At 38.1% G+C, this 24,384-nt stretch overlaps 2 protein-coding genes across 9 annotated transcripts; one reads left to right on the forward strand and one right to left on the reverse strand.

The window, feature by feature from the left end:
• Positions 1-309: 309 nt before the first annotated feature.
• OXNAD1 (oxidoreductase NAD binding domain containing 1) lies at positions 310-20,758 on the reverse strand. Of its 8 annotated transcripts, none has more exons than XM_030010558.1 (9): positions 20,683-20,758; positions 19,911-19,979; positions 16,197-16,359; positions 15,870-15,933; positions 11,698-11,804; positions 8,014-8,155; positions 4,526-4,768; positions 1,577-1,685; positions 310-930 (listed from the first exon to the last, which is right to left on the reverse strand). In XM_030010558.1, exons 3-9 carry the CDS (start codon positions 16,325-16,327, stop codon positions 776-778), a joined length of 951 nt encoding a protein of 316 aa, XP_029866418.1. In that variant the 5' UTR covers positions 16,328-16,359; positions 19,911-19,979; positions 20,683-20,758; the 3' UTR covers positions 310-775. The 8 variants fall into 8 exon arrangements, with proteins under 8 accessions (XP_029866418.1, XP_029866416.1, XP_029866414.1 ...); XM_030010556.1 differs by having other exon boundaries at positions 19,899-19,979; XM_030010554.1 differs by having other exon boundaries at positions 19,899-19,979; positions 20,657-20,730.
• Positions 20,759-20,784: 26 nt separating this feature from the next.
• Positions 20,785-23,187, forward strand: DPH3 (diphthamide biosynthesis 3). Its single transcript, XM_030010563.2, has 3 exons — positions 20,785-20,896; positions 21,048-21,122; positions 21,615-23,187. The coding sequence occupies exons 1-3, from the start codon at positions 20,789-20,791 to the stop codon at positions 21,678-21,680; spliced, it is 249 nt and encodes an 82-aa protein (XP_029866423.1). The 5' UTR covers positions 20,785-20,788; the 3' UTR covers positions 21,681-23,187.
• The last annotated feature ends 1,197 nt before the right edge of the window (positions 23,188-24,384 follow it).

Below are 24,384 nucleotides of genomic sequence, written 5' to 3' on the forward strand. Positions count from 1 at the left end.
ACGGCAATTTCCTGTCTCAGCTATTGCTGGCCAGTGCTGCTTTGGAGGACGCGGCACATGCAAGCACAAGCTGGGTGGACTATCTCAGCACCAGCAAGGGATACAGGTTCACGTGAATAGCTCTGTACAGCTCTGTCAGAGGCTGACAGATTCTAAACACTTTTACACTCGATACTTTTAACTCAGGTCTAAATAGGATTATGAAAAAATGTCTTTTACTGTCAACACAGTTGACTTAAACCACATAAAAGTTTTTTTTTTTCTTTTAACAAGAAGTTGCAAGAGAAGGAAGTCACCTCACAGCAACTCTACTTCTATAAAAATATTTATTATACAGAACTGGGGAAGGCAGTGTGTTGACTCATTAGCACAATAATTTGGAGCAGATTCAGAAGTTGTGGCCTGAATTATTATTTATTATAAACTGACCTGGCATTGCTGCACAACTAATTCTCTACACTGAAAGTCTTTCAAAAGCTGACTAACAAAACAAGTGTATAAAATGAAAATATACTGCTACCCATAAGAAGTAAGCAAACCATCAAAAAAACAGAACAGTTAATGTCTTTAATATAAAAATCACTTTTTTTCCCCAAAAGCAGCAGCACTGTATTACAGGTGTATTATAGTTAAATTAAAGGAACACTATCATGATTGAGGACATCTTCATGTATGAAATAAAATCTTCCAAATAATTCATAGTCCATTTCTGTACATTTTAGCTTATCAAAATATACTGGAAACAAATAATACATTTTCTGTTCAGCAGGTGTCACTACCACCATTTCTCAAAGAAAACACAGTTTCTAGGAACACCAATGTTAGACAGTTGTTTGGATATAGATTCTATCATTGGAGGTGGACCACAGATGTACCATAAAGTATCCTTAGATACATGTTTTTCTAGATCCTTTTCAGATATTCTTCCCTCTGACAAAGAAAAAAAGTAAGAAATGAGAACAGAAATATTAATCATGAACTAATCTCAAAAAGAATGACTGGTTAAGAGGTATTTCAAGCACTCATTTCTTAAAAATGCCAGGCCTGTTTAAGGATAATAAGTATCAAGATTTGAGGCTTCCAAAACCATTTGTTCTGCTGGGGATTTAGATCAGTACTTCCAGTTGGAATGCACAGGATATTAGTCACTGAAGAGAAACATGGCTTACATACAACTAAAAATCCCACATTCAGATGAAAAAAAATAGGTAAGTATCTCTAATACAAATACAAGAGAAATGGAAACATGATGAATTATCTCTTACAGGCATCAATCCCACCTTAAGAAAAGTAAATACTTTGCTTAATAGTTTCTGGAATAAATTTTGCAGTGGGAAATACCAGTATAAAGTTTGGAATTAACAGAGGAGGTTTACTGGAAATGAAAACAAAAGCTACAAAGGGAAAATTTTTCTCCAAAGTATAATATGTACAGTGAAATAATTTAGGTTTAGCTCACATCTCATTTTGAATTTTTAAATGTAAAAATACTAAATTATGCATATAACTTCATCCTCTAGGATGTAACTGAACTTAGACTTTAGATATCATCTCTGTACATCGCCATTATATTTACCTGTAACATGTGGCTGAAGTTCTTTACAGATCTGTGAACTCTGTTGGGTAACATGGAAATGACATGTGATCTTTCCAGGAAATGCATTCATCAAACCGAGAATATTTTTCTGTAATGTTAAACACACTTGCTTATACCACAGGCCATTAGGTCAAAACAGATGTATGCATACAGTCCCACAACACCAGAGATTACTACCAAGTACCAAGACTCTTGCATTTCAGCACTGAGAACTTGATGGGCTTGATTTCACAGGGCTGACCTGCACACGTAAACGCAGTTTCCGAATCTGGAATGTGAATACACTACCAGCAATGTTGTTAGTGCTTTTTTTCTCCTTTTTTACACTAGGTTGCAAGTTGTAAGATTTGGACCTAAGAACCAGTTATGTCCTTTCCCGATTTCCTCCTTCCACTTCCATAGTGGTTTTCCATTTAAAAAAAAAAACCCTGCAGTATGCATTTACCATTTGTTAGGAACTTTTTGAGTCTCATCTGCTTTATCTGGTAAGATTACTTGACCCTTTACTCTCTCGTGTTCTCCAAGTAAAACCAACTACAGTGTAACGCTAATGCTATTTTTACCAGAGTAGAAATTCTGTAATTTTCAGTTCCCTAAGTCACAGCTGTGATAGTTACCACCAAAAACCCAGCGGCTTCAGTTCAAATCATAGTAAAAAAAACCCCAAATCTGTCAGTCAGATGCTGTAGTTAGTTCTGAAACTAAATTTAGTTACTGTCTAGATTCTGCACTATTTGGGATTTTCACTGCTGGAACAGACACTGGAAATTCTTTCTTAAAATATTCTGAAATAAAAATAATTTCTACTCTGTGAATAGGTAAATTAGCTTGTTTTGTTATGTGTTTGCTTACTAACTAGTTACTACACTGAACAGTCTGCCATGGGTTGCTTAACAAAAAACACCAGATAGATTCTACTTTATAGACAAATCTGTTTCCGATTCCCTAAAAAGACATGGATGAAGAGCAGCACAGACAGACACTGCTGTACACTGTTCCACTAGCACCTCTAATATTGGCCTGCTTTCACTGTTCTGGGTGTGACTCTAAACTTCTGTGCCCTTTACGTGGAACCACATACAATTTGATAGCACTTTTGAAACTAATCATGTCCTGTTGAGTTGAAGTCCTAGGACCAAGCCAGAAGGCATGCCTAAGGTAGGACTTCTCCAGCTTAAATAATCCTGCAGTCATTCACAACACCTACTTGTAACCTATCATGCTGTAATTCAGTGACATGGACAGAAAGTAGCAAATATCACACATGTGACATTGACCACCAAAGTACTATTTTCTAGTACCCTAACGGAAGAGACAGGCTCTCTTTAACTGAATGAAGGAGAATTTTAACAGCTCAGCAGGCTCTTTGCAGCTTAGTGAGTTAGTGTACAAAATGAAACAGACAGATAAGCTATATTGCTTCCCTAAGGGAAAAGACCTATCCCCAGTGTCCCAGCCACGATAAGGAAATAAGGGTCACATTTACTCCTCATGAAATCAAGAAAACCCAGTTAACTGACATCTTGAAGTAGCAAAGTTAGTACAGCAGCTTTTGTAATTCTAACACTGTATGCTTCTACTGTTTTAAATATCAAGACTTTCAAAAGTAGTGCATCTGCCTATGAAATGAAAGCACATCCAACATGAGTATTAGAACAATTACATTAGCGTCACCCTTCATCCCTGTCAGCCTATACACAGCTGCTTCTTCAGGAAACAGGTCCTTCAAACCATTAGCGACAACCTAGCAGTTCCTCATGGAGATTTGTACAGATGTATCTCACAACAGCATGAAGACTCTAGTGATCCTATTTCCTCAATCCTCTGCACAGAAGTAAAGAATTTTCATATATGTGTTCTGGATTTGAGGGACACATGAAGAATGAAGGGAAGGATATATTTTAAGCGCTGCGACATTTCATTGTGTTCTCTTCTGTCCCAGAAGCTCTAATGCAAAAGCTCTGCTGTTGTAACACTGCTGAAGTGAAACTTGGGAAATGCTAACTCCTGCACTGAAAAAAACTGAGTATGCTTAGAACAGACTGGGAGATTAGTAGTTGGCCAAATGGAAGAGTAGATAGGTTCCAGTTTATTATTGCGCTGCTAGCAACAAACAAATGACTTCTCAAAGAAAGCAAACCTCTTTGTATCTAGAAATATGGTAGAAGTACAGAATTAAAACTAGTGATGGATCCTATACACAATTGCTGGAATCATGATAGATTTTCACTTTTATCTTACAATCAAAAGCTTTCAACATTTCAAAGAAACCTAAATCATTAGGGATGCTTCTTTACAGAAGCTGCGCTAATTTGACCCTAAAATCTTATCAGTGACCCTTAATGGCTGAGTGTGACAACCGATCTTTAACTGATAAGTAAATGTTGATGAAGTACTATACAAACAATTTTTCAAGTGGCTATAAATACTTCATTCATATATTAGTATCCAATAATAACTAATGCATTATCAATAAAGCTCCCCTATTGTTTTAGAAAGTTTCCTTTGGATATAATTGCTCTTGCTAGTCTTTAAATTCAATACAATCTATACTGAGACTGTGTGGTTACAGTATTATAGCATATAGCATTGTGCATAATATTAGTGTGTATATACACATACATATTATAGTATATATAATCTTTAGTATACTATGATGCTTTTATGACATTATAGTAAAATGTAGACATTTAGGGCTAATTGACTTATCAGTGAAGTCAATGAGACCAGGTATGTCCAGTAACAACCTTAATTTGTACACTAGCATAAGTAATTAACAAAACACACATAGGATTTGAAGCAGGAAGTTACTTTTGTCTCTGCACAGCATCTTACACAGAGGGACTCTTTGGAATTTGGCAACAGAATGATACACACACTGAGAGCTGAATATCTGAGATCTATTTTTTTAAAAAACTTTTTATTTACCTTAAATAAGAGTTCACTTGTATTTTTTGCACTGTAGTACAGCTTCACTGTTCCCATTTTGTATCCGTTTCCTTTACCCTCTTGGTATCCATGAAGATCTACTATATGCAGCAGTATAGAAAACAATGGATTAATTCCAACACCCCCTGCTATCAGCACTAGTTTTACAGGGGAGTCACCAGGCTGAGGATCAAAGAAGAAATCACCTCCCACTCGCAGAGCCACTTCTGAGTCAAGAGTACACTAGGATGGAAAAGAAGATACTTAATTTCAAAACTAAAAGCAAAAGTTGAAATATTATTCTTCTTGCACCACAGTCACAAGACTTGCTGGGCTGTGATTTTTTATTTTTATTGACCAGTGAGGAAAAACTGAAGTACTTTAAAATAAACACAGTTTCCAGCTATCTGAAGTAATCTATTTCAGTGTCTCTAGGGATCTACTTCTATTTTCAGAAGTTTCAGTCTTCTGATAAGGCAGGATGGTGACTCCCCCTTCCCACCCCCATAAGTGTTGAAGAGGGATGATTCATGCACGAGTTTTTCAACAGCAGTATGTGGTTGTGAAAACCTGAGGTTAACATGCGAGATCACACTTTTACCCAAACCCAGTCTCATGTCAAAAAAGGCCTTGCTATGAGGTCACAGAAGGAAGTCAGAATGAGTTGCACAGACGCAGAAGGTTTTTCCATCCCCATTCCTAAAAAATAAAAAACACCCAGAAGTGAAGCAAGTATCCACAAGAATATTTCTTGCAGAACCACTTCTGCATTTGCAACTTCAGAGTTGTAGAAGAAGAAAAATCAGGGGAAAACATTCTCTCTTCCTCTCCACTTGTACATAAGAAATTATTTCTTAGCGAAATTTGCCAAAGCATGTTTTTTTCGATACATGGAAAACTAAAGCTACAACAAAAAAAACCCCATTTGTGTCAGTATCTTCTTGGTAAACCAGCACTGCATCCCAGTATGAAGGATGAAACTGCAGTACAGAGAAGTCAGGTGAGTTCTTCCACATCACTGCAAGCTAACAGAACAAATAGGAGCAGAAAACAGAACTCATTTCAGGCCATGTAGAGGGTTTAAAAAATAAAACAAAAGAGGATAGGGAAACCAAGTAAGGTGGGAAAGGAGGAGAGAAAAAAAAGGAAAGCTACAAGAACTGCTGAAAAATTAGCAGTTAGTCACTTACAGAATAAAAACACTTCCTCCTTGATATCAGGAAACAGTAATCGAAACAAAAGGATTTCCATTAATGACAACTATATAGTAAGCAAAGGTCTAAACACATAACAATTCCACCAGGAGGAATAAGGAAGCCCTTGGATGCAGGTACTGCACAGAACACAGAGGTTCCTAAATTAGTGAGCATGACCATTAAAAAGTTTCTTGCCTTTCTTAATTATTGCATAAAGTATTATCTCTCAATTATAGTGTAAGACAATCAACATTCATTATCTGAAACTAATTTCTCTCCCCTTCAATGTGCACTGCCAGGCTTTCCCATCATGATTTGCTCTGTTTTAGAGATGCGTGAATCCAGAAGTGTTCCAGATTCATGTAGCAGAAGGAGGACATAAGATTATGGTACCCTTTGTGGAAATAAGCATTTTTAGGGAGAAATAATCTCATTATTGTCTAATCTGCCTCCTTAACCAGCTATATCTCATCAAGATTGGACGTAGGACACAGGAAAAATCTCTCTTAACCAGCAGTCACCCACATGTTTCAGTGCTTTAGCCATGCCAATGGTAACAGTAAGTCAGTATTCACGAAAAAACAGTAAAATTCTGGAGTAATACGGTGAGAAAGTGTTGTCCTTTAACCTAGTTTGTAAATACGGCATTGAAACAGCTTAGGCAGAAAAGTGAAGCAATCAATACATTACATGTACATTTTTCTAAAGAAAAGGCGGTATTTTCCTAAAGCTATAAGGTACTCTGCTAAAATTATGATTTTATATACAATAACATTAGAAAAAAAACCTCTAAAAAACCCCAGATACAGTGAGTAAATTAGTACTAACTATTCCCGTAACATCTTTTACCCCAAGATATCAACTTCCCTTAGAAGTAACTTTTAAACAATTAAGTACCAGATTTTTTTCACCATATATACAATCTTTTCAAATTCTAGGTTGCTATTTTTTTCTTCTTCTTTCCTAAGGAAAAGAATGCACTTTTGTTTAGCTAAAATAATCCATATACACCCTGGAGGTTCCTCCACAGCATCAGGTTTGACCTAGCTTACCCACTAACTAAAGATTTTCTTATAAAGTCAGCCAGAAAACTCAGCAAGAGCAAACTGATTTATGACATCCAAAATCCTAAAAGAGTCTCCAGAGACTGGGAATTATGAAGTTAGGTCTTCATATTCTTTAAAGAGCAATATGAAAAAACAGATCCTCTTAGGCATTATGCAGTCTGCTGGCACGTGCACTACAAGTTCTACACAACATCTCAAAAAGGTTATTTTGTTTATGTTCCAGTGGAGATAACTTGATATGACACCAATTAAAATACTGTGGATGGTCACATGCTAACTACTAGATTAGCAGCACTTTGCATATTCTCAATTCTAGTATATTTGCATCAATCTTTACTGTAACTCGTTGGCCACTGAACAAAACTGCCATATTTGTAAACCTAGAAGAATCCGTCAATTTAAACTTCACAGCCACATTTAGGAAATACAAATGCCAGGCAGAGAACAGTAAATAGGACAGATCACAGAGGGGTGTGAAAAGAACAGAAGTTGATAGGACAGATCATCTATGAAATATGATCAGCAGCAGAAACAGGACTCTTCTGACTATAACTAAATGGGGTAAATGGAAGAACAAAACACTGCAAGAGGCCAAAGTGTCAGACTTTACTTTTAACATAGCAAAAATCAAGCCTTGAGTTATGTCAATATTACAAAAATATTGCATATTTAAAAGAATACTATCAAAATTCTAAAGTATTCTGTTGTTTTATCATTTCAGAATAACTGAGCTAAATACCTCCCTTTGCTACCCCTTAATAATCTATATTTATATTTATCTGACAATGCTTCCCAGTTTCTGTTTGCAGAAACGGCCAAGAATGATGGCAAGTTATCAGATGTAACTTTGTAACGTGTAACACAACCTGTTCTCAGGGACACAAGTTAGAACAGAGGTTTTTCAACATTTTTCAGTTCATTAATTCCAAAGGAGTGAGAACCCTTATATGCACCAAGTACAATATCACTGTAAGTCCACCAAGCACAAGTGGAGTGAAAAGATCACAATAACCATATTACCACATAAACATCCAATTTCTAACCCTTACTGAACAAAAGGTTTTAAAGATTTCCATTGTATTAAAAATGGTTGAACAAGTCAACAGTAGTTTTGCACTCAATAGCAAAAAGTAGTCTGAAATCACACACACCACCCCCTCCAAAAAAAAAAAAAAAAAAAAGAAGGAAAAATAAAAAGCCGAATCTCACAGTTAATCTCATTTACCTCAGTGTGAATCCAGTGAGCAGGAGGATGAACAGTGTGCTTTACTGCCAGCTCTAATATTCCTTCTCGTTCCAACAGGCCAGGGCTTGAGCATATTGAGAATCCCCCAACTACAGATACTCCAGGAATAAAGAAATCAACCCTAAAAATAGACCAGAAACAAAAGTTTAATAAAAAGCCAACAACCCCAAACATGGAAAACAATAACCAAAACAAAATGGCTGCCTTTGTTTCAATTATCCTTCCTTTACAAAGACATCTTCATTTCCCTAACATAACTTTTCCAAAAAAGGACTTAATCTTGAGTAATGCCATTTCCTTAAAATTATTTTCATCTAGAAACATGTCATCACCTTTGTTAAACTATCAGGTTTTTAAGCCATTCTGCTTTTAGCATTAGATGCCACATATTACAACAGACTAGAATTCTAAGTGTTTAAATAAATCATTTGCGTATTAAACCAAAACCACAATATGGTCTGATAGAGTGGCTTAAATCCCACTCTTTTTGGTCCCTTTGATGGGGTCTTCAATTTTCAAACATAAGAAGATTGGGAAACTAATTATAGGGAAATGATTTTCGATTAAACGCTTTCTTTTCTTAGGAAGATGAAATACCTGAAGTAAAACCAGTCTGTAAAGAATTTCTCCAGTGAAAGCTCAGTGACTAGAAGCAGAATCGCTTTACCTCTTGAACTGCAGTGCCCTCTGGTGGCAGATACCTCTTTCTAGTTGATAGGAAATGAAACTGGAATAAATGACTACAATTTTTTTTTTAAAGTTAAAGTAAACCACACATGGGTTTCCACAGATTAGAAGGTAACATATGGCTAAGCTTTTGCAACACCAGCAATTAGAGAGTATGGAAGGCAAGCCATTACTACACAGGAGCTATAATTCATTTTCATAAAAGTAAGGCTTTGATATTCCAAATAGTACCAGAAAAGGTTAGAAGCTGGTTTATAATCTAACATTTAAACTCCTCTGTGTTGCATAAATCTCTAAATATTTCAGTTTTCTACAACACATAACAAAATCCCTATATTTCAAAAGAAAACTAATGTTTAAAACTAATCGTGCTGCTCCACTTCTTAGGAAACAACCACACTCACACTAGTAAGCAATGCCAAGTACTAGAGAATCATTAGTCAATTCGAGCCTGAGTTAGGCTGGCTCAGTATTAGTTAAATGAGAATGCAACAAGAAATACAGACTGGCTTCCACTGCACAGATACTTTCTTTAAACAACAAGGGTGTATTCTTCACAGAGATCACAAATTCTTGAGGGAGGAGAGAAGCACTTTGGATAGTTCACTGCTTTTTAAAGAAAAAAATCTTGCCTGCTGACTCCCCACAAAGCTTCACCCTTTGAAGAAAAATATCCTCTCTTTCTCTCAAAGAATGCACAAAGCATGATATATACAATACTATAGTGATACAATTTTTAACTTTATACTAATAAACTTGATGGTGTATAAAGGTATCTGACTGCAAATAAAAGGTCAACAACCAAAAAAAGTTGAGAAGGCTTATTTTGCTGTCCTCAGCTTCTGCAGCCCCACTGACCATGGGGCTCAGCTTTCCTGGCAGTAAGGATCTAAGAGATTAGAAAGGACGACTCTTGTATTGCAGCATTTATTGTAGCAAAGAAAACCTCAAGATGCTACTAAAGCTCTTTACCACCCTCTAGTGGAAAACAATCTTACTACTTAACGAAAAAAAAAATTACATTTATGCTGTAAAGTAACAATTTCCATTCAAGTCAAAATGTTCTGCTTGACATATAAGGGAAATATTATTTGCACCTGGTGGGGAAACATTCATACAAAACCAAACACTGCTGTACAACCTAAATCAAATGTAGTTTTCACCCTTCTAATGGACTAATGTAGGCGTGCATTTCTTTCTATGTTAGTATTTCTTTTCCAATTACGTAATTATGAGATATTTCAGGGCATAGTGTACTATATTACAGTGGACTAGCTTGTATTTCTAATGGGTTGTCTAATCTTAGCTGTGTGTAGGAAGGATAAGAGGACTCCTGAAGAAATGCTATCTGTGACAGCTTAAGCGACAGGAGTAGTTGTAAGGAAAAAAAGAAATAAAAACCTATATAAACCCACAACAAGGAGAGGAGCAAAAAGATGTAAAACAGAGATCTTACAGTGGTTTTTCATTTCCCTCCTTTTAAAGGCTACCTAAGCCCAATCTTTAAGAAACAATTAGCAATTGCTGGAGGAAGAGATCAGAAACAGTAAAACCATAAAGCTACTTCTTCAAAGTATTTATAACATGCATATACCTCAATGCATGTTTTAGTAAATCAAAATGGGTAAGAGCAACAAGTCTCTTCATTATTACTTGAAGTCAGATAAAGACCAATATCTGCCAACATGGTTGCAAAACAAATTCACTTTTGCTTCTGAAAAACTTGATAATTAGAACACTTTCAAAAAATATATACATTTTAATGGCAATCTTTGGCTGTTATCTTACTATAGCAAATTCTAACAAGTTAGCCTTTTCTACTCAGGAAATTGTGGCCTGGTGTTTTGTACTGCTCATCAAAAAATGCAACCATAGTTTATAGCTACAAGTATAGAAAAGTTGTATACCTTACAATAGCATCAGAACACTTTCAAGGAAGAAGAAAATGAAAAAGAGTAATTATAATTAAAGCTTTCAGTTTTCAGCATAATTTCTAAAACATTTTTGGAGGGTAAATGTACTTTCCAAGTACTGGCAAGCAAGAATTTAATATGAGTCACTGCACATGTGCAAAAACTGCAGCAAATTACTCCACAAACAAATTATTGCAATCAACATCTTGTGTTCTGGTTCTAAATTTAAAAGCCAGCATATTAACACTACATGAGTAACATATGCTGTTAATATCCTAGCAGCTATACTTTGATTCCAGCAAAACCACTTTCAGATGGCCTAAGCCAATAAAAAGTTTAAGAACATTTAAGTGTCCAATGCCAAAAGCAACTACTTATAGTTTTAAATTAATTTCTAAGAGGAAAAAAAAAAAGCAATTGAGTGGGAGTATTTTTAACGAGGAAGGAAGACAAACATGAAAATCCACTATTTCCTTGGGAAAAAAGCTGTAAGGTTGCTTAAACAAACAGCTAATAATTTCAAAGGCTTAATAATTCAAGTTTTTTTATTTTGAAGTTTGCCTATCTATATTTATATATTAATCTGATCTAACAGGCTTACTTTTCAGAGTGGAAACTTCTAGGGGAAGAAATAAAAGCTAACAGGCATTTCTGATTCAATTATAAACCAAAACTAAGTAATCAGCAGTCTCAGCTCCGCTGTAAAAATAGCTAGTAAATAAAGACAGTAAAGGCAGCTTGCAGAATAAAGTGCAGTGTACTTCAAAGCACTCTTGAAGAAACAATGTAATATACATAAAACAGAGGAAAATACTGAAACAATCAAACTGAACATTTAAAGAATATCCATTTTTGTCCTTTTAAAATTAGTATTAGCATACTTAATAATGGCTATTTTAAAATTATGCCAAAAATCAGCTATTTGACAGAACACCCAACCATAAAATATCGTATTATGTAAATTAACAATTTTTTCCAAGGCTCAAGTATCAAGGGCCTTTTAACATTTTGTTATAGTGGACTTCTGCTAGTAATTTCCCCCTCAAATATTGGAAGATCTTACCACTGTCCTGCTTTGAAAGTAAAATCTTTATTTGCAATAGCCAAACGAAGCCTTTTGACTGTCTCCGATTCATTGGCGATTCCACACACTTTTGCTTGTGAAATTACCTAACAAAAGGAAAATAAGCCATTGTGTTACGTAGATATCATTTGCAGTAAAAGTACTCAAGAATCTGTGTATGAGATATCTATCACTTTGCATGTTTTCTGTGGCATTTCATTATCTAAAGCACCAATATTTTTTCACTAGGGTAGAGAAACTATGGATTTAGACTATGGAGAAAAATGGATTCACTTACATAGTTACTGAATGGAGAAATAGTTTTCTACTGATAGTCCACCATGTCTGTCACTTTTGGCAGGGTTATTCTAAGATTGTATACAAACTTATTTTATTTCACTTGAAAAGAACATAACGATAAAGAGAAGTGATTGCTAGTTACCACTTCACAGATTCTGACATCTACAAAGCAGATTCCTGTATCTTCCAGCAACAAAGTAAAAAACACCTCTGCTATAAAGACTGACAAAGGAAACTCTTAAAAGATCAGCTGCTACTGAAGTCCCAAGGAGAATTCTGGATCTGTATCTAGTTTTATTTAAGTAATTAAATGCATTACTGGCAGAGTATGCATTAATGCAAGAAAAACAATAAGCCTTGTCTTACTGCATTTACACACATACCCATTTGACCATGTATGTGATCTATGAACACAGGGAAACTGCAACACAAGCGTTCATTGCTAGTTAACAGAAGAGTTTTTGTTTGGCAACCGGATGGAAGAGGATCTAAGAGCCATAGTTGATACTGCCTTTAAAGAGATTAAAAAAAAAAAAAAAAAGAAAAGAAAAAAAGAAAAATAATGCTTTTCTAAATGAAAAGCAGATTTTGCATCAGGAGCATCGGGGAGGGGCTCGCCACTTAAACTCTTTGATGCCCATCAGTACAACATGGATTTTTGTCCCCTCCCCCCCCTCTTCAGGTATTTTTGAGTTATAATTATTAACCATTTTCCTCTACAAAGAAAGTAATGTCCTAAATATTTTCTACACAGGACAATATACAGATTTTACTCTGTTAAAAAATGCTGATGTCATTTACCACACTAGGAAATACTAATAATGCCACCAGAACTCTACCATTTCTCATTTGTATAAGATCAAACAGATAAAAAAAAAAAATTAAACTTTAACCAACTATGCTCTAATTTAAAACACATGGCAGGAAATTAATTTATTCATAAAGCAACATCTGAACACGTCCACTGTCCCATTAAACAGCAGGACATTTGCCAATTTAAAATAAAGTAGCATACATTTCTTTTCCACTTTAGCAGACAGTGTTAAACGGGGAACACAATCACTCTAAGTTAACAAGAGAAATGTCAGACACATGACTTAAATGGTTGTTCTGATGGAGAAACCTTAAGTCCAGGAAATGGACATTAAGTTTGGATCTTCTTCATTCCCTTCTTTACTCTTCAGTACACTCCCTAATTTATTCTTTGGCTGATACATCTGACAGAGCACTGGAAATGTAATTCTTAATCAGTATAAAGTTATTACAAAAATTGAATTTAAGTCAGGGTGATCAAAGACATTCACCCAGTATTTTGAACCATCACAAGAGTATCCAACTGGCCCAGAACAAGGCTGCAGTGAGAGGGAGGAGGACACAGGACTCCAGACTTTGCTGTTGTATTTCAAGAAAGTGCTAGGCACTTTTTCTTGCCCTGGTCCTTCCCATTACCACTCTTCAACAGGCGATATCGTGTGGCGTGCAGCCTAATGCAACACAGACCTATGATTCTTTCATCTTTCTACAGGACTGAAATGGCCAAATAAGGCAATACAGACTGAGGGAAGCCAACTGCTGATTACATGGAATTTAAAACCAAGCAGAGGATTTAAAATAAACTGATTTTAAAGTGGTCAGAAATAAAGTAACAAAGAATAAATCAAGCATTAAAAAAAGAAACAGCATAATCCTCTGATATGCAGAGAATCTGTGGTAGCAAGAACTGAGCCCTGCTCTTTCACCTATGCTATACAGATTCCGTCTCTTCCTCAGGAAGAGTTCCCTGTACCACCTCAGAGTCTCCAACACCTCATAAGGATCCATTTTCCACGTATTTTCCAGCTACCCAGCATTTATGTTGAGCAGAATAAGTAAGCAAGCCATGCAATCAGAAATATCCCAGATAAAAAAAATGGTTGCAAGACTCAAAAGTGCAATCATTTTTTCCATGTCAGAAGCAAACAAGAATGCACATCTGACTGTACCTGCCTCTACACTCATTTTCTCCATCTACTGAGTTAATTTGGCATAACTTGGATCCACCCAAGCAGTTGTATGTCCACAAGCAATGCTAACGTGTGTAAGAGCTGACATTAGGTGTGAGTAGCTGAGGCACAGCTCTGAGACACATGGCTCCCAAAGCTGGCTCACACCTTGGCAGAACGAGGCTGCATTTGTCTCATCCATCTACAGCCTATGTCATTAAGTGCTGAATCTTCAGTTTTGGGGTTACCTATATATCCCCACCACCCAGCTTCCTTTCAAGAAGAATTCACTTGGCCTGTGACTTATTCTCAACTGTAGTGAGGGAAAAACCTAACAGAGGACTTAATTATGTATGCATATGCACATTAACATCTGTGTAGTGTGTCTGAGAATATAGTTTGTCCTGCTGTGTGACACATGCAAGACTGGCCTTTCATGCATGACTACTCAAGACTGAGAGAACCTAACTAAACATGGAGAAAAATTGGGCATAATTTCCCAACTCCTGGGAATTAAAGATGGGATTTTTCAGGCAAAAAAGTGCCCTACTTCTCCTGAAAAGTCTAAGAAAAATGCAGAATTGTTTCACTACTGAAACATTTTTGAGAATTGAAGTCATATTCTGCCAGTATTCAAAAATTTCAAAACATCTACTTTAGCTAATTGCAGAAAGGAAATACCTACATGAAATACAAGAGTATGTTCACTTCTGAACATTATGAAAAAGAATGCTTACTGCACAAAACTGAGATCCAGAATAAGCATTTCTGAATTTTGATGGAGAACAATGCTCTATCTTCCTTGTACTTGTGAATTAAAATAGATACGAACTAAGATCCTTTTTACAACTGCCTATCATCTCTCCCTTCAAAATGTCTACACTTTATCTTACCTCCCATGTTATAAAAGGACACTTTCCACATATTTTTTATATCAAATTTGAACCAGAACTGTAGATATGCATAAAATTCTGAGAAGGCTGTGTAGAGATGACAGGTATCAGTGTGCTTTCATTACTTCTCATAATCCATACTTGACCAGAATTCTATTAAATTTCTTGTCCAACATAAAGTAAACAGCATCACGTCATCAATAATTTTTATAACTCATTGTCAAGGTTTAACCCCAGCCAGCAACTAAGCACCACGCAGCTGCTCACTCATTTCCCCCCACCCCTGCCAGTGGCGGGGGGGGGGTAGAAAATCGGGGGGAGAAGTAAAACTCATGGGTTGAGATAAGAACAGTTTAATAGAACAGAAAGGAAGAAACTAATAATGATGATAATAATATGACAATAATAATAATAAAAGAATTGGAATGTACAAAACAAGTGATGCACAATGCAATTGCTCACCACTCGCTGACCAATGTCCAGTTAGTTCCCGAGCAGCGATACCCCCAGGCCAACTCCCCCCAGTTTATATACTGGGCATGATGTCACATGGTATGGAATACCCCTTTGGCCAGTTTGGGTCAGCTGCCCTGGCTGTGTCCCCTCACAACTTCTTGTGTCCCCCCAGCCTTCTTGCTGGCTGAGCACGAGAAGCTGAAAAATCCTAGACTTAGTCTAAACAGTACTTAGCAACAACTGAAGACATCAGTGTGTTCTCAACATTCTTCTCATACTGAATGCAAGACATAACACTATACCAGCTACTAGGAAGAAAATTAACTCTATCCCAGCTGAAACCAGGACATTCATTACATTTCACACACTGACCACAAAATACACTTATCAAATATCAATATCAAATATGAAAAATGAGGAGAAAAAGAAGTAAAACAGACTCCAGTAGAAGACAAAATGAAGCCTAAGAAAGAAATACAATTATCCAGTTTCTTCACACACAAAAAAAACGTACTTATATCCTGAAGAACAGAACACTAACCTCCTGGCGAAAATTATTTGCTGTTCTCTCTAGATGATCCATTTTCCTTTTTGATTTTATTGTGCTGCAACAAAAAGCAAACAAAGATAATAGTCATTTTGACAGCTGTGCTACTGTCCCTTACTGATAGGAATTTCTATTAACATAACAATTTACCAGTGTAATCCAGACTAAGTCTAAATACGAGTTAAACAAATATACAATTGGGAGTTAAATAAGTATTTACAGGTCTGTAATAATTTGTCAGCTTCATTTTGACACAGTGAAGCGTTACCATGACATTCTCTTAAAAAAAAAAAAAAAATTTTTTGTACGTGGATAACCTACCCGTTTACCGTGCAGTAACAAAAATCAGAGTGCCTCATCACCACCAATGCAGAATGAGTGGGAAAAATTCTGCTAGCACCTCTCAGTAACTGAGGAACAGTAAACCCCACATAAATAGTAGCATGAGCCATGATGACTTGGCAGTCTTCAGAATCACCAGCTCCTGAAAAATCCATATAAATATTTGTTAAATAAAATACTCATCATTTGACATGGCTTGTTTTTACCCTTTATTTCCATTAAATCACAAAGGCTCAACTGGAGCTAAAACTAGCAATAGACATATAGTGTAACAAGAAGGAATTTTAAAAATATGGAAATATCATAAAGAAGTTAAGTGAAAATGTGCATCCATCGATTCAAGGGGAAGACAACCTTGCCACAGATGATATAGAAAAGGCTGAAGTACTCAACATGTTTTTTTCCCTCAGTCTTCAGAGGCAAAGCCTGCACCCAGACCTCTGCTTGGACCAGTAGCGTTTGGGAAGGAGAGGGCTAAGTAGTTGGGCCAGCAACTGCTTAGAGAAGCTGGATGTATTCAAATGCACAGAGCCAGATGGGTTACACTCAAGGCTGCTAAGAGACACAGCTGACATGCTTGTGAGGCAACTGTTTATTACCTATGAAAATCAGTTACCTGAGAAAGTCTCCAATTGACTGGAAAAAAAGCTAATGCGTGGTCATTTTTAAGAGAGGCAAGAAGCAGTGCCTATGTCCAGTCAGCACCACCCAGTCTCTGGAAAAATGCTCAGAGCTCGTCCCCTTAGCTGTGTGAAAGCTAAGAAACTAATCAGGGAGATTCAACATGTTTCATAAATCTGAACACCTACTATGATGAAATGTCTGGTCATGCAGCTAAGGGGACAGCAGCGGATACAATACACCTTGACTGTCCTGTGGCTTTTGACAACATCTGCCATAGCATACACATTAGGAGCCTAAGGCCAGATGGACTGTTGAGAGTGGCTGAAGACTGGCTGGGCAGACAGTTGAAGACTTGATGGCTTCAAATTGCTTCAGTTGCTGGCTAGTAACAGTAGGAGTACCCTGGGGTTGATACTGGGGCTGATATAGTTCAGTAAATTTATGAGTAATTTGGATGATGAGGCAGAACGTACCATCAGCAAACTTGCAGATGATACTAAATTAGAGGGATGGTTGCCATGTTGAATGGTAGAGCTTCAATTCAAAGGGACACTGAGAAACTGCAGGACTGTAAAACAGAAACCTCATGAACTTGAAGTACAAAGGTCTACACCCGGGACTGGCTTAATCCAGTGCTAGCAACTGTCCTGCTCCAAGCAGGAGCTTTGACTAGATGACCCTCAGAAGTCCCTTCCAGCCAACATATCTGTGATTCTAAATGCTCAAACAATATTTATGTTTGAAAGAAGATCAAACACTGAATATGCATTCCTTTTCTACTGGTAAAGAAAGCGTTCTGGTTGGAAAATTTTATAAACACTAAATAAACTGTTTGTTTATAGGTTTATTTAAAAACATGTAAATCCCTTATACTTCCATATTTCCTACATAATAATACTTACATCTCTAAACAGTTAAGCAAGTAGCAGACACTTATAAGCACTACAGTGGAAACATGGTGTGAAGATTCAAAACTGCATACTCAAAATGGAGCTATGACAGAGAAAGATAAACTGACATGTACAATATTAAAAGTAAGTCAGAAATACCCTTCATATACAAGTGTAGGAACAGGTTCATAGGGAGCCAAGAGACATTTCTCATTGCTTGTAAATCTGCCTTTGTTCTTCCTAAAATGGATTAGCATAATTCTCTATCATATTATCATCACCTATCAAATTATTTATTTCTATGATGCAGTCCATTGCTTCTTTAAAGCCTTCTTAATCTTTTACTTTCACTTAAATCTCTTTTCCTGCATTCTTTTAAAGCATGTAATTTATTTTCAAAATGGTTTTGTTTTTCATTTTGAATCCTTTGAAATGGCAACTATCCAGCTTGTTTAACTAAACAGGCCTATACTCTCTAGGCTTTCACTAACAGCTGCATTAGCTGGTCACTTGGTAATTTGTCCTGTTTGTAATCTTGTACAAATGGGAGGCAGAGCTTTCATAAATCTGGCTGCTCAGAAACAAAATACATTTACTGTAACTACTCCAAATGCCTACTTTCAAGCATGAGAAATACATCCTGCAGCTTTTAACTGTCCATAATTTTTAATAACTTTTTAGCATTTAATTCCACACCAGCTTGCAACTTTTCAAAGCAGAATTATTTAAAACTCTTCTATCACCAGTGAGCAAAATCACTTTTTTTTTTTGCCACAGCATATACTGAATACTCTATTTAAACAAAATACTTTAGCACTTTCTACATGCAAATGTGTAGAAGCTATTGGTAACAAAAGTATTAACAATCTTAAAATATTTTAGCAAGACAAAGTACACATCTAATGAAGAAGTGACATTCCTCTACCTGTCTGTAAAACCAGAGTGCTCAAAAAATCACTGAGTTACTCAAATTCATGAGATCATTTTATGATCTGGAGTCCTTTAGATAGCATATCTTGGTTATAACCACCTACATCTACTTTTTTTAGGCTTCTTGGTTTTTGATTCATGTTTTCAAGCTTTTCACTCTACCACATTAACCAATTCAAAGTAAAAACAAAGGATGTTTGAAAGTGGACATTCTTATGTAAGCTGTTTATGCCAACAGCTGTGACTTTAATTAAATCACCACAACATCAAAATGAACCACTTAAAGTCCAATGCTTTGCTTCAGAGGCCAAGAACTGAGAATAAAGACTTAATTATTGGGGTTTTGTATGGTTTTTAAATCACCTCATATCCTTCAAAACCCTTTCTGAAATTAATTGCTACTAAACACAGCAAGATCTGCTGGTATAACACGTGGCCTAACTTTAAAATTCAATAGGAAGATTCTCGATTGTTTATTTTATGTATTTGGTTTAATTCTGCTGCTAAGGTTGACAGTCACTTAAAGCCAGCCCCATTCTCATTTTCACTGCTACCACTTTAGGAAGTAAATATGTTCAGTTCTACATATGAAAATGTAAAACACCAACCAACCAAAAGTTCAATATCAATACATAATACTGAAAACAAAATAAATGTCAGCCTGCTTTTATTGTAGCAGCTACAACTTTGAAGTCAGAACTGAAAGATCCTATTGACACAGACTATTTTCAGAGTGAGACTCTTCCCTAAACTAAAAATAACTCTTGAATGGTAGTTCAAGATATTTGTTCCATTTACACTGCCATCAATCACCTTCCAATCTGAAAATCACAATAAAAATCAGTTGTAATTTTTACCCTGTAACTAATAAATTCCAAAATCTCTTTTAATGAGTCCTGGTTCTCCTCTACCATATACAAGTCTGAGTCATGACTTTACAAACCTGTGAACAGCCTCTCCGCCATCTGTTATCTCTGTGACTTTCTTGGCTCATCCAGCTCTTTGGCAATTCCCTGCCCAACAAGAAGTGCAGTGCTTCAGCCTCCCAAGCTCCTGTCTGGTGGGATGTTCTCCCTTTATTTTTCCTCTCTTCTTACCCAAGCCTTACAGAAATAGCCACTCCAAATACTCCCTTTCTTCCTTTGCTCCATGGAGAGAAACAAGTGCTACTTTTGTCTACAACTCCTTCCTCTCCACACTTAAAATTAAAATGAAGTGATTCATTCATTCTCCTTACCCTCTGACCCACCAGCCCTGGGTTAATATTGCTTGAGATCTATGACAGCATCTCTTCTTTACCTCGGTCCTACATCAGTAACTGAAGGGAGAGAGTTACTTTTAGTTAACCTGTACCGCACTGAAGAGCAATTTACTACGTAAGTTAATGCAAGAGAGTCTTGAGGGGGAAGCAGGATACTTAAGTGAGCAGGATAGGAAATCTCGTACAAAAAGCATGCGTACAGATGGGTAAGAGATACCCCTCTAGACAAACCGCCCCTCCTGCAAGTCACCACCGAAAAACGCTTTTCCGCTTGACCTAGGACTAAGGAGCACACGGTGTGTGTGCGGGTGCGTGCGTGAAGCACGGGAGAAGCCTACGCCTGGCCGAAGCGGGGCAGCATTAAGGAGGCTGGACGGCTGCCGCCCCTGCCCGCCTGGGCCCGGCGGGAGGGGACGGACAAGGTCGCGGCAGTGCCCTGCCGTCGTCCCCCCCCAGCCACTAGGGACCACTGCTCCGCGCCGCCGGCCAGGCAGAAGGGCGGCCAGGACGAGGAACCGGCAGGGCCGAGGAGCGGACGGCAGCGGTCGGCGCGGGGCCCGGGCCACCGCGTCCCACCGACATGCGGGGCAACCCTGTGAGAGACCGGGGGGGGGGGGGGGGGGGGGGGGGGGGGGGGGGGGGGGGGGGGGGGGGGGGCGGACCGCAGCCCCACACCTTCTCGCGCGCCGGCCCTCACCCACCGCTCCCCAACTGCCCCCAAGGCGCGCGCCCACCTCGGGCCTCGCCGCGCCACCCTTACCCGGCGCCGCATCACGTGACGAGAGACGCCCGCCCCCGCCCCGTCACGCGACAGGGGGTGCGCCTCTGCGTCCCTTCCGCCTCGTCCCGTTTCTGCCCCCGCCGCCATGTCGGTCTTCCACGACGAGGTGGAGATCGAGGACTTCGAGTACGACGAGGAGACCAAGACCTATAGCTACCCGTGCCCCTGCGGGGACCGCTTCCTCATCACGCGGGTAACGGCAGGCGGGCTGGGACGAGGCGGCGGCGGCGGGGAGGTGCGGGGGAGGGAACAGCGTTAGGCCGCGGTCCCGCCTCCGCCGGCCGCGGGTGCCTGTGGGTCGGGCAGGCGGCGGATCGGTGACTGCTTTCCCGGGGCTTTTGCAGGAGGACCTGGAGAACGGCGAGGACGTAGCCACCTGCCCCAGCTGCTCCCTGATCCTGCGCGTCATTTACGACCAGGTGGGGGGGGGGAAGGGGCTGTCGGACACGGTTGCGGCCTGCTTCCCCCCGCGCCGGGTCGGCCAAGTCGAGTTCCGGTTCGCCATCCCCTGAGGAGGGCGCGGTGGCAGCTTTTAAAAGCCCCTGGTAAACGTGGGATAGGCTTGTGTGGGCTAGTGGTCCTTTTGCTTGTAACTACGGCTCCTGCCTCAACTCTTGTTTTTCTGGTCTCCTTGTCCTGCCGCGTTTGGGCTTTAAAACATGCCGGCTTGGTGAGCATGGGGTGGAACACGGACAAAGCAATCTCACTGGTCTTAAGATCTATGTGTGACTCTGGTGGCCCTGTCAGCTAGCCTAGTAGTTTTTCTTATCTAGTAGGCATGTTATGGCTTTCACGTTTCGGGAGACAGATTCATACCCGTTATACCCCAGGCTAGAAAACAAAATGGTTATGTGGTGTTTTTTGAGGGAGATCCCAAATTAATGAAAATCAACTCTACTTGCTGTCTTCAGGAGCAGTTCATGCGTGATGAAGTCATTGCAGAACCTTTGACAAACAAGGAATTGATTAAGTGCTGATGAATACCTCATGAACTGTTGCTGCTTTAGAATAAGAAAGTATGGGGATGGCAACTGCGGAAAGAGACATGGTCCTCCTCCTGGAAGTGCTCGCTGCTGTGAGATACAAGTACGCTTACTGGCTGCCTTCATAATTTGAATGAGAAAATGCTGAGACATCAAACACATGAATGGCTTTTGTTCAAAAGGGTTATGCATTTTAGAAAAATATGTAAGTTGCCATATGTATTTCAGAAGCTTTGAGAATTATGATCCTAACTGACAGCAAGTCAATATACAGAAGAACTGTGTGAAGTTGTGAAATTACACTGTTATCTAGCAGTGGCTTCTTAGCCTGTGGAGAAAAGCAGGCTTTGTGTGGGCATATAGCAGCGTGAAATGGCATAGAGAGCTGAAATGTTGGGAGTCAAAATTTAGAAGTTCATGGGACACGATGCCATACAGAATTACAGTTTTGACACAGCGCGGTATCACCCAGGATGTAGACTTGTGTACTTCCAGCCCATACTGAATGTGGGGAAATATAAGACCCAGAACCAATGCTTTTGGTAAATTATTTTTACTACTGTAAGCACAAAGAAGGTGCAGTTGTATTTATATCTGCACTGGGGGCAACACCTGCGTTGGGGCAAATTTGTTTCTTAAATTGCAGTTGCTTTGAAACAGCTTTGGTAGCTGTTATCAAATGACTCTGACATAATACTTTTGTGGGTGTTGTGTGAAATGAAACAAACGGAGTCAAACTTTTTTTATCCCTGCAAAGCTAGTAATATGCAAGTGGACTTGAACTCAAAATGGATTGTAATTTACCCATATTTTCTCAACAACTTTGTGATTTGACTGTTGCAGCAAATATAAAATGGGCTGCAGTTCTTTGTGCCACTTGTAGTAGTACATTTGCTGAATTTCTCAGCCTTCCTTTGTTAGGTTCTGTCACTTCCTGGATAGGGGATGCACACATCTCTCTCAATTAATAACAAGGGATTTTTTTAGGGTAGAAAAGAGTTGGAAGAATATGCTCCAAAGTACATTGATTCCAGGACTACTTCTTGTATTACAAGCCACTGCATTTAAATACTTACTTTAAAATATAGTCATTCATGTGTTTTAGTAGGATTTGATGTCTGTGAAGTTAAATTGGGGGAAAAATACTTGTGTAGCATTTATATAGATATTTTGCTCCAGGCACTGAAGATAGGCAAGTCTTACTGAATTCTTGCGTTTAACTATTTTTGTTCTTACAACATTCTGTGAATGTTGAAGATGAACATTCTAATTATTTAAAAAAAAAAAAAAAAAAGAAAAAGGAAAACTACACCCTTCAGTTAGAAATTTTGAATGCGATATGTACAACCCAAAGTGTTTTCATGTCTAAACCAGAAGGTGGCACTCATGTTACTTTGATATCTGTGCTTCAAAAAAAAAAAAAAAAGCTGTGGTACTTTGGTTAGCTAAATCTTACTGAATATTTATTTTTACTATTTAAATAAAGATATTTAAGACTCCACCAGTGGTTATAATGGGCCATTGCTTATTCTGTTTGTGCACCAGCCACAACGATTTCCAGAGATGTTGAGTTGCTGCTGTGGTAATGATACTGGAATTTCTTCAGGTTAGTTCATAAAGTGTTTCAGTCTATCAATAGATGGTATAAAGCAAATTTACAGGAACCCTGTTTAAGTTCGTATTCAAATTTCTAGTGCATAAAAATCTTAAGGATTTTCCCACAAATAGTCTACATAAAACTAAGTAGAGGAAGTTTCAAATGGCGCACCAGGGAATGTATACTCTGATGTAGTAAATTGCCAGGTGTAGCATCTCTAAAGGTGCCTAGATTTTACAGAAGTGATTTGACCAGATTTCATTTTATAATAAAGATGAGGTACTGTCATAAAGACTTCTATGAGGCTTGCATAGAGAATTATTTATACTCCATGTGGTTGAATTCCTACATGGTTGTAAAAAGTGTTTATCAGTTGAATTTTACTTGGCATGTGCTGATACAAGCTTTGAAGTGATTCTCTGTAGTGTTCCCCACTCATCTAAAATACAGGTAATGGCTTTTTTAACAGTAATTTTAGCAAAATTAATTACTTCATTACATCAGTTGCGACTGTCAGTGCTTAAGGTTTCATGACAAGCATATTCTTACCAAGTATGTATAGGATCTGAGTTGTATAATGCAATTTATATGCATGTTAAAATTATTTGGTTACATAGCATATATCAAAGCTTTAATGAAGTATGCATTATGTTTACTTTTCTGGAGATTTTTTACAGCATAACAACAGTAAATTGTTGTGGCTGACTTCATCAGAAAAGGATGTGGCCACATTTGCCTACTTGCTCTCAACTCAGTCTCATTGCAGTGTCTTGAGGATCTCAAGACTGTAATTGCTGTCCCCCAAAAAAGGAGGCAAAACAAGGATGGATGTCATGTATCTCTTTTTCTGTTGCCTTTTGGGAATCTGAAAGAGATGTTTAAAAACTGTTGAGCTGTTTTGTTGCTTTTCCTTCCGCTGTACAGAGAGGAGTGGAGTTCTGTAGCAGCGGAGTTCATCCTTCATGAAAGCTCAGTGATGCTAAAGGCAAAGAGCTGCCCACTTTTGTGTTTTGTTAACTTCTAAGAAGCTTTTGACTCCAGTGATTGCAGTTAGCTTTTCTAAAATTCTTCCATACTGTGTAATTCCAAAACACCAGTCAG

Source organism: Aquila chrysaetos, chromosome 3 (assembly GCF_900496995.4).
Source record: "Aquila chrysaetos chrysaetos chromosome 3, bAquChr1.4, whole genome shotgun sequence".
Taxonomy (NCBI): domain Eukaryota; kingdom Metazoa; phylum Chordata; class Aves; order Accipitriformes; family Accipitridae; genus Aquila; species Aquila chrysaetos.

Excerpts from the sequence above, each read along its gene's own strand:
- DPH3 (XM_030010563.2), top strand. The coding sequence starts at position 20,789 with ATGTCGGTCTTCCACGACGAGGTGGAGATCGAGGACTTCGAGTACGAC. Across the intron at positions 20,897-21,047 it reads ACCGCTTCCTCATCACGCGG|GAGGACCTGGAGAACGGCGA; the intron begins GTAACGGCAGGC and ends GGGCTTTTGCAG. Across the intron at positions 21,123-21,614 it reads TGCGCGTCATTTACGACCAG|GAGCAGTTCATGCGTGATGA; the intron begins GTGGGGGGGGGG and ends TGCTGTCTTCAG.
- OXNAD1 (XM_030010553.1), bottom strand. The coding sequence starts at position 19,626 with ATGGCGGAGAGGCTGTTCACAG. Across the intron at positions 8,156-11,697 it reads ACTTTCAAAGCAGGACAGTG|GGTTGATTTCTTTATTCCTG; the intron begins GTAAGATCTTCC and ends GTCTATTTTTAG. Across the intron at positions 1,686-4,525 it reads CAAGTGAACTCTTATTTAAG|AAAAATATTCTCGGTTTGAT; the intron begins GTAAATAAAAAG and ends TTAACATTACAG.